Source organism: Nuphar pumila, chromosome 13 (assembly GCF_984573655.1).
Source record: "Nuphar pumila chromosome 13, dmNupPumi1.hap1.1, whole genome shotgun sequence".
Lineage (NCBI taxonomy): Eukaryota > Viridiplantae > Streptophyta > Magnoliopsida > Nymphaeales > Nymphaeaceae > Nuphar > Nuphar pumila.
The window spans coordinates 51,389,501-51,399,311 of record NC_143261.1 but is presented as its reverse complement, the minus strand read 5'-3'; the positions used below and the strand labels follow the sequence as shown (position 1 = coordinate 51,399,311).

Genomic DNA, 9,811 nt, shown 5'->3' with positions numbered 1-9,811 from the left:
CCACATAATTTCAAAAAATTTCTTTTATTGAAAATGCATAAAATATACTCAGGTCGGGTCGAGTACCCGGAAAAAGTCATAACCCAAACCCAGCCTGCGTATTGCTTGGGTTGGGTTCAGGTCGGTACTTTTCATGCACATACCAGGGAATTTGGCTTCGGGTCGGGTTGGGTACCCAGTACAAACCCGATCCATTGACAGCCTTAGCCATACCTAACCAGAGTTACCTTTACCTCACCTCACCTGTCCCGTTCAGGAGAAAGCCGACGATTCTCGCCCCTACCAGTTTCCCTTCCTCCTTGGGGAGAGAAAAATAGGATACAAAAAATAGGGAAAATCTCAAAAAATAAAAAAATAAAAAAAAGGCCCCTGCTTTGAGGAAGAGAGCAATGGGGACGCAATGGATCAGTGATTTTCCGCACACTCAAGTGGAGAAACGGCCCAGAAAACGAACCAGGCTAACGTGGGACGTCCCTCCTTCACTTTTGGTACCTCTGTTTTCCTAATCTCCCTGCTTTTTTCTTCTATTTTCTTTGATTTTTGAATGATTTATAGCGTTTTCTTTGATCTTAGACTTGTTGGTATTCTTTAATTTGGGGATTCGTTTTGTCTTTTGTTCTGAAAATAGATGGATCTGTATGTTGAGCAATTCTGAGCGATTAGGTTGAATTTTAGCGTAATCGTGCTTTGTTTTCCGAACTACCAATTGGGCGTTTTGATTCATTGTCGTTGTCGTTATAGACAAAAGAATTTCTTTTTTTTTTCGGTTTTTGGGTTTGGAATATATTCCATTGTTCAACTATGCAGAAATTTGGATCTTTAAAGGGAAAGGAGAATTTTGTTACCAAGTTGAAGCATAATAAGAGGCCTCTCCTAGATTCTGAATTTCTTCCCTTTTTCTTTTTGGTTTCGAAACAAATTTCTCCTGATTTTCAGTGACGAGATTCCCATGTCATCTGAAATTTCATAAATCCCATGCGGAGGGATGCCATTTTCAAGATTTTAAAATTTCCTCAAGTTCCCAGTGATAAATTGTCACAAGAAAAAGCAAATCAGCTTTTCACGGAAAAATTCGGTTGCTTGCAATATCTCAGTAGTGGGATCCTGTTACTTCTATTTCCAAGTTATGAGGAGATTGTGATTAGAAGCTTGGTCAGCTTCTATTCATTTCTATTTTGAGGAGCAGTCAAGAAACTGGGTGGACAGTACATGGTTTGAGTCATTCTTCGAACCAAGAAGCAATTCTTGATCCCCCTTTATTGCTTTCAAGCTCTTCCCATTCAACTTCAGTAGCTTATTTTAGCACTTGGTTGAAACTAATGTTTTTATTGGTAAATCCTTGGGGAACTATATGATTTTTAGTAAGAATGTTGGAAAATTTCTTTGGTTGTTCTCAAAATAAAGTTTTGAATTTGCAATTTGTAGATTATTTCATTTGAATGGCGTGATGATATCAAGCACGTAAATGATTGTATTTATTTTTTTGGTTCTTAAAAAGAAATTGAATCGATGGCTACGTGTAGGCCCATCCTGCACTCTACTGTGGGCAAGAAGTTGGGAATGGCACAATCACGAACAATCTTTGTTCCATATATTTCAACAATGCATCGCGTAATGCTTCACCCCCTTGGCGAGAGGATGATAAAGATGGCCATTACACTTTTTCAATCGGAGAGAATTTGACTCGTCGCTGTAATATCACCTGATCTCTTTTTAATCTTTCTTGTTGATTTTATGTTTTTGACTTGTACCTTGGACAGACTAGTTTCTGCCTTTCCATTTGTTGATGATAGTGTGTTTGTCTTCTCAGTGGTGTAATTATCAAGTTAATGCAACTAGTTTACATAATCCCCATCTATGTATTTATTTTTGTTTGTATTTTTGGGTGGGTTGGGGGTAGGGCTGGTAAATGAACCAAACAGCTCGTGACTCAGCTTGGTTCGGCTTGTCACGAGATCGTTCACGATCGGCTCATGCAGCTGCCGAGCCGAGCCACGAGCAGCTCGTTTAGCTTAAATGAGGCAAGCACGAACACAGGGTGTTCAGCTCGGGTGAACTCGTAAAGATAAAAAAAAAATATTTTTCATGTGTGATATATATTTTTAAGTGTAATGTATAAAGAGAATATAAAGAGAAGGGTGCATGAATAATATACATGTAAAATATGAACTATTAAGTTTAATATATAATATATATTTTAAGTGTAATATATAGGAAAATATATATTTTTTAATGTATAGTTTTTATGTATGAATAACACAAGCCAGCTCTGCTAAACATTTACACGAGACAAGTCACTAGCTCGGTCCCTTGGTAAATGAGCCAAGCCCAAACATGCTCTGTTTGTAATTTTTTGGCTCGTTTACCAGCCCTAGTTTTGGGGTGTGGGTGGGGTGAGGGGAGGAGAAGAGTAATATAACACATATTCTGCTGACCTTCAAACATGGCATTACTAACTGTAGTGCTAAAACAGATCCCATTCGTTGTACCCTTTTATTTGGTTCTTTTCAAAGAAATCCTCATTCAGAATAAAAATTCAAAAGCACCACCTTGGTGGCTCTTTTAAGATTGTTCATCTTCATCAAGGGAATGAAATGGTTTTACTTCTTCTGGTGGATTCCTATTAAAATGTGTTTCTCTTGAAAATTTGATATTTATATCTTTGGATGTTGCACAAATTTTTCCTATATCTGTTGCTGGATATCTGGACCATGATCAATGTGTCCTGACCGCATTAGGGTACTTTCAAGTGCTGAGTTCATGTCCTCCAGAAAATAACTTGCTGATTAACTCTCAACTCTTCATGCATGCAAGTGTGTGTGTGAAATTTCTCTATTTGGTTTTAAAACATTATGCTTGTTTTTGTTTGCATGTTTGTGTGTATATGTGTGTGTGGTTTTCTCTATGATGTCTCAAAATTTCATGTGTGCATCCGTGTACAGAGATGCTTGTACAGCTCTTAGATTTGCAGTCATGGATGTCTGCTTGCAGTTTTTCATATCATGTTTTGCAATAATGGCTCTGTGTCTGTGTCTGTGCATGTCCACGTGCATGCATGGTTTTCTCTTTTACATTTGGAATATTGTGCTTGTGCATGAAATCTTGGTTTTTTTGCTTATTACCCATTATCTTGTTGCTTACTTTTTCCCCCTTTTTGTTTTGCAGATAGGATCCATGGTAAAATGGGTGAAGGTTTGTATGTTTCTTCCCTGTAACCTTGTGTGACTTAGGTCATTTATGATTTTTTTCTTTATTACTTTATTTCAGCTTTCAAAAGAAAATGTTTTTGAATTTTATGGACTTTTTGTGCATTCATTAGACATGTTCTGAGTCATCTGTAAAGGTCACCTCCTATGATTAGTTTTTTGGGCCTTTTTTGTATCATTTTCATGGTTTGGAACACATTGATGCTTATAGCTTATGTTCTTGCTATTGTCCAAAAAAAAGATGACCATTTGTATCATAACCTGCAGGGTGGTTATGGTTTTATTATTTCAATGCTTACTCTCCTTTAGTGATTCTAGAATGCCTACTCAGTTCATCTTGTTTAGAATCTAGCAATGCAATTGGTTTCAGCAATGCACTGAAAATGATTTGAATTGTTGTTTTGTAGGTTAGGACAATGTGGTTAGTTCCTCTTGCCCGTATTCGATTTTATATTTCTACATGGCTTGACAAATTGTTCTCTTTTCTCAAATGTGTCGTGATTTCCTTGTGCATCCTGTAGGTACATTTGGCCAGGTGCTGGAGTGCTGGGACCTGGAAAATAATGAAATGGTGGCCATCAAAATTATCCGCTCTCTTCATAAATACCGTGAAGCTGCAATGGTTGAAATTGATGTACTCCAGCGGCTTGCAGGAAGTGACCCATGGGGCAGTCGGTAGGTGCTTCATGCTTGTGTTTAATTTCTTTTTTTGTTGCTTTTTGATGAATGCATGCTACCTTTAGAGGGTTCCAAGTGAGTTTGTATAAGTGGTGTTATTCTTTGCAGTTGTGTACAAATCCGGAATTGGTTTGACTATCGTAATCATATATGTATTGTAAGTATCTGTCACTTTGATTAATTCTAATGGCAATGATTGCCTGAATATTTTGCGAGTTAAAACTTGCGAGTGGGTTTAAATGGTATTAACAGGTATTTGAGAAGCTTGGCCCAAGCTTATACGAATTTCTTCGGAAAAACAGCTACCAGTCATTTCCTATTGATCTAGTTCGGGAGTTTGGCAGACAACTTTTGGAGTCTGTAGCATGTGTGTGGCAAAAACTTGTGCTGTTTTATTGTATTTATATTCATTCCACCTGAGTATTTACAGTAAATGATGAAAAAATGCTATAGTTTATATTCCTTTATATTTTGGAATGCCAAGCTTTTCACATGGCATCTAAGCAGTAATTATTCTGGTTTTGTTCTTAATGAAATGTGATTGAAATACGGTCTCTTCATAATTTTTTATGTTGTTCTCATTCTCTCATCCCTTTTATTTATTTGTAGTTATGCATGGATTGCGGCTTATTCACACTGATCTGAAGCCAGAAAATATTCTTCTTGTATCCTCTGATTGCATCAAGGTGCCAGATTATAAGGTATATTGCGTGCAGGTTTTCGTGTTCTTGTTGCTTCCTTTTGAGCACTAGAAGTGCATCTATGTGTGGAGGAATAGCTAGACTCTTCCAGCTAGTAAATTTTCATGGAAACTATGGTTTCACGTAACCAGGATGTCTGATATTTCCTTCTGGCTTTGGTGATGAAGCTCCCATCTCGATTTAATAAGGATGGATCCTATTTCAAGAATCTGCCAAAGTCAAGTACAATTAAACTCATTGATTTCGGAAGTACAACATTTGAACACCAAGATCACAATTATGTGGTTTCCACAAGACATTACCGTGCACCAGAGGTTATTTTAGGTAATCATTTCAACTTGAAGTTTATTTTCTACTCCTGAGTCAATTGTTTTGTATGAAATTCACGATTAACATTTTTTCTATCTTTCTGCAGGGCTTGGGTGGAACTACCCCTGTGACTTGTGGAGTGTTGGTTGTATACTTGTCGAATTATGCTCAGTGAGTCTCATTTTATTTGTTGGGAACTTTAAACTGGCTTGTACTGATGATATTTAGCTCGGTACATTTTTTCCTGTTAGTGATGCATGCATTTTTGGCTTACAAGCTCATCCTTTACACTTGTGCCTTGGGTAGGTTTTTTGAGTGTCATCTGGTTACGTAAATGTTTTCACTGTTTCATATATCAAACTTTGAAACGTACAAGTTCTTTTTGCACATATAGTTACGAATATGGATGATATTTTCAATTTATACTGCTTTAGAAAATGCTTTCTTGTAAAATAGAAAAAGCTCCAACATTGAGATAATTAAAAAAAAAAGAGATCACTATATTGTTAAAAATATTTAGACTTTCATTTTTAAATTTGCATTGGTTAAAAGAGTTTTTCCTAGGAGAATTTGAAATACATAGGTTATCTTTGGAAATCTCACGAAAAATAAAAAATTAAAATATGAAAAATTTAAAACTCAAATTCTTGGAAAATATTATTGAAAATATTTTCATTTTTTCCATTTAACTCTTTCAACTTTTGGAACATCTTTATTTAAAATATATCTTAAAGCATGACAAATTGAAAAAAAAAGGATGTGAGTGTGCAAGCATTGGTGCACCTGTATGTTTGAGAGAGAGAGAGAGAGAGAGATGGCTGCCATGTGTGAGTTTATAACTCCCAATATCCATCATAACCACTTATGGAATTTTTCTCCCGAAAATCTCCTTTATGGTAATTTCAAAATTGTTTTGTGCAAATTCCTGAAAGACATGATTGAGCTTGGAATTTTGGTTATTTGTGGTTCACCATACTTATGCATGCATCCATGCACATGCATACACATACACATACACATACACATACACATACACATACACATACACATACACATACACATACACATGGACGTGCATGCTCACACATTGGGGTTCTCTTCTGGTTCAACATATCTATTTACACACACATATGCATGCATGCACACACACAAATGTTTTTGTCACGCTTCTTTTAAGAAGATAATTGTTGTTAGCAGTGGAAGCTGATTGAAAGAAATTAATTGATAAATGAATCATTTATTTCTGTATTTTATATGGTATTTTTTGTTTTTGAATCTTCATCCTGATTTCTTTTTTCTTTTCCAAGTTTCAGATCAATGGTTCAAGATGATGCCACTGATCTATGGCTTTATTTTTATTCTTGTTTTCCATTTTTGTTTTGTTTTGGAAGAAACTAATATTTTATTTTATTCCCCCTTTATCTGTTTATTTTTTGCATACTTGGACAGCTGTTGACCTTCTAGCTAACTTGATTTTAGTAATAGATGTCAGGTCCTTTGGCTTTTTAGGTATTTATATTTCAAGATCTGTTTTTTTTTCTTGACAAAGTGTTTTGGCTTTTTAGGTATTTACATTTAAAGATGTGTTTTCTTTCTTGACAAAGTGTTATATAGGGCATAATTATGGTAAAAGCTGGAACTGAAAATATTAGGCACGTTGTCATTTTTATGCATGTCTGTCAGTGTTCCAGCCCGCCATATTTTCACCTTTTTTTCTTGATGTAGATACCTCCAGATAAGCCCGTGAAAGTCAGAGTGTTCTCATCTAATTCTTATATACCTTTTCATGCATAGGGTGAAGCTCTTTTTCAGACCCATGAAAACTTGGAACATTTGGCCATGATGGAGAGAGTTCTCGGTCCGCTTCCCCAGCACATGGTGAATAGAGCTGAGTAAGTGGCAATCATTCTGCTGTGTTATGTATTAAATATTAATACCGTTGAGTTTTAGTGTGGGACAAGACTTATTTCTAATTTTCTTTTGATTCTGCAGTCGACATGCAATGAAATACTTCCGTCGGGGGGCAAGATTAGATTGGCCAGAAGGTGCGACTTCACGGGAAAGCTTGAGAGCAGTTTGGAAGTTGCCTCGCCTTCAGGTATAGCCACTCCACTTACTTTTGTTCCTTTAATGTCTGATATGCACAGTTTTGGCCATGTAACGGATTTTGGGTTCGGTGTCTCTTTGTGTCGTTCTTGTTTCTTCTTCCCTCTGCCTATGGCTGCCGAATTTATTGTGTTATTCTTTGTTTTTTGTCCTTTGTTATCATTTTGCAGAATCTTGTGATGAAGCATGTAGACCACTCCGCAGGTGATTTGATTGATCTATTGCAGGGCCTCCTTCGATATGATCCAGCTGAGCGACTGAGGGCATGTGATGCCCTCAAGCATCCTTTCTTCACGAGGGATCATAGGAGGTCTGGTTTCGGCTTTTAAATCTTGGATTCTTGCTCTCTGCTGAAGAGGTAAATCTGTGAAGGAGTTAATTCAATTTTATGTAACATGCAGAGGCTAACTGCCATAAAATGTAAGATAAGTGTACAGAGAAACACCTTCTTTGGGTCCAAAATGAACCCCTTGGTGATCTGTGATTCTTTCCATCATGATAACGAGAATTTGGCTGGGTTTTTTGCTTGTCATTGTTATGGATATCGTCTTCACAACCTGTGTTATTTGCTTTGGTGTTCTCTGGGGCCTTGCAGGGTAAAATGAGTCAAGTTGCTGATGCATGATGTAAATGGGAATGGTTGGATAGGGGCTTCTACTCAATGCTTCTGCCAATGGCTTAGCCTGTCTATGAAGGCTAGTATGGGTAAATTCAAAAAATCCAAAATTGCTGATATCTTTGACTCTTTGCTATATCTGAAAAAATTACATGATATCACATAGATTTTTAGAGAATATTTACAATTAGCTAGCACATATAGGCTAAATAAATATTTCACTTTATATAGTATTAATTTAATGCACATGATTTTTTTTATATGATTTACCTTTTCACAGTTTGGAGATTCACATTTAAGCTGTTTGGGAGCCTTGCATTGTGATGGAAGCATTACTTCCATCTGTTGCTATTTTTTTTAGCCAAAATGTGGTGTTGAGGATGGAGTTTGCCAAAAACATCCTCATGTGAACGGTGTTGAAATGTTGGTGTTGGGGATGCCAACTCCATTCCTGATAGTGTTTTGGCAGCTCTACTCTCAAACAGCAGAGAGCATCAGAGCATTGGTGGAAACCACAACATACCTCTGATTCAAGGCTCCCAAACAGAGCCTTAAGTATATCATTCTCATGTTCGCAACCTTAATCTTTTTAATGGGCATCCCTTGGGCCAGGTTTCTGTTTGAGAAGAGGAGGAAGATCACGCAGTTTTATATGTGATTTCACCCTTCCTGTTTTTTTATTAATACTTGAGTGATTATCAGAAAATAAATTTACAAATGGCCACCTGACTTATCTCTTACAGATGACCACCAACTTTAATAGAACATTTAACTGCCTGAATTTTTTAAACAGCTTCTTGGGGCACAAAATTACATAGTGTCCATCTATGAAATAGCTCATGCAATGTTTCTCTGAAAATAAAATAAATGTTAGGGACAGATTAGCCATCTTATTTGACTTAATCAATGCGAATTCCATTAATTATAGGACCATGTATGCCCTTATTTTGAAAATAGGAAAAAACTGGATGGTTAATAATAGTTGAAAAGCGGGCAATTATTTGTAAATAGGTGATTGCTTAAGTGATTTTTTGTGAATTTCTCTTTATGAGAAAGATTCGGATCTCTCTCTCTCAATTCATTGGTTTTTTTTTAAATAGATGTCAATTGGATTATGACAAAACTCATTCAGAGGCTCCAAGCTATTTTCCTATTACAATGTCACATACATGCAGGCACAGATGCATGGAAGCATGCATGCAAATCATATTTGTGCATCGAGTATATCATTTCCATGATATCCTAGCATTTTTGGGAACCATTCAGGGTCGATTGTTCAGTCACCCTAATTCTTTTTTCTTTTTCTCTGTGTTCTGGCTACCTTCCCTCTTTCATCACCACACATTGACAGGGCTCTGGTTGATGAACCTACTGAAGAGTACACTCAGCTTCAACCTTGCGGCAAGGGATGCCCCTCATGAGTTTTTTTCGAAAGAGTTTTTTTTTTTCAAAAGAGATGCCCCTCATGAGTTTCAAACTCATGATGTATCAACTTGGTGACATTCAAAAGTCTCCCTTACCAAATAAGCAGAGCCCTTGTGGGCGTTCAGCCACCCTAATTTACCCCTGATGTAAAGTGTCAAGTTCATCCTCCACTATATACCCTTGCTTGAACCTCAATTTGGGATTAGAGTTATCTAACATTTTTAGCTCAAATCAGAGACGAGTTCATGTTGTGCCCAAGTGCAAGCACACTGCTACTAGTAAAACTGATGCGAAAGCCAAGCAGGTTGTCTCAAATCAAGGGGAGTTTGAAATGTTTTAAGGTACGTGATACTTTCAAACCAACAAGAAGATCCATGTGAAATATCCTCATGGAGCTTCTCATGGTCATTGTGGCACCAATTTTTTTATGGTTTCTGTGCACTTCAATTAAATTTTTTTAGTAACTGTGAAAATTTAAATTCTAATTTCAAGTTATACTAAGAAGCAAGAACTCTTCAAAATACTTGAAACTAAAGCAAACAAATAACAAAAGTGTGATTATGTCACAACTTGATAATAGGGCTGGTAAACAAGCTGAATGAACCAAAAAGAGGGTGCTCAAGCTTCTCTCATTCTTGTGGTGAGCTGAACAAGCTTGAGCTCATGATGGGCCTGAGTTAAACAAGCTGAGCTCTAGTTGGCTCATTAACCAACACTTTATAAAATTGAAAATAATAGAAATTGGACTCTAAACCTACTGATCCATGCTC

The 9,811-nt window shown here is 36.6% G+C and overlaps 1 protein-coding gene across 6 annotated transcripts; it reads left to right on the top strand.

The window, feature by feature from the left end:
- Positions 1–277: 277 nt before the first annotated feature.
- Positions 278–9,598, top strand: LOC149818355 (serine/threonine-protein kinase AFC1-like). 6 transcript variants are annotated; one of them, XR_016427164.1, is made up of 14 exons: positions 278–488; positions 1,524–1,692; positions 3,166–3,192; positions 3,728–3,881; positions 3,993–4,041; positions 4,137–4,251; positions 4,494–4,585; positions 4,753–4,909; positions 5,001–5,065; positions 6,689–6,786; positions 6,887–6,992; positions 7,171–7,358; positions 7,596–7,705; positions 8,968–9,598. XR_016427164.1 is itself a non-coding variant. In XM_089984706.1 (13 exons), the coding sequence occupies exons 1-12, from the start codon at positions 390–392 to the stop codon at positions 7,327–7,329; spliced, it is 1,290 nt and encodes a 429-aa protein (XP_089840832.1). In that variant the 5' UTR covers positions 278–389; the 3' UTR covers positions 7,330–7,358; positions 7,596–7,849. The 6 variants fall into 6 exon arrangements, 5 of the variants coding, with proteins under 5 accessions (XP_089840832.1, XP_089840831.1, XP_089840833.1 ...); XM_089984706.1 differs by lacking the exon at positions 8,968–9,598 and having other exon boundaries at positions 7,596–7,849; XM_089984705.1 differs by lacking the exons at positions 7,596–7,705; positions 8,968–9,598 and having other exon boundaries at positions 7,171–7,532.
- Positions 9,599–9,811: the final 213 nt, after the last annotated feature.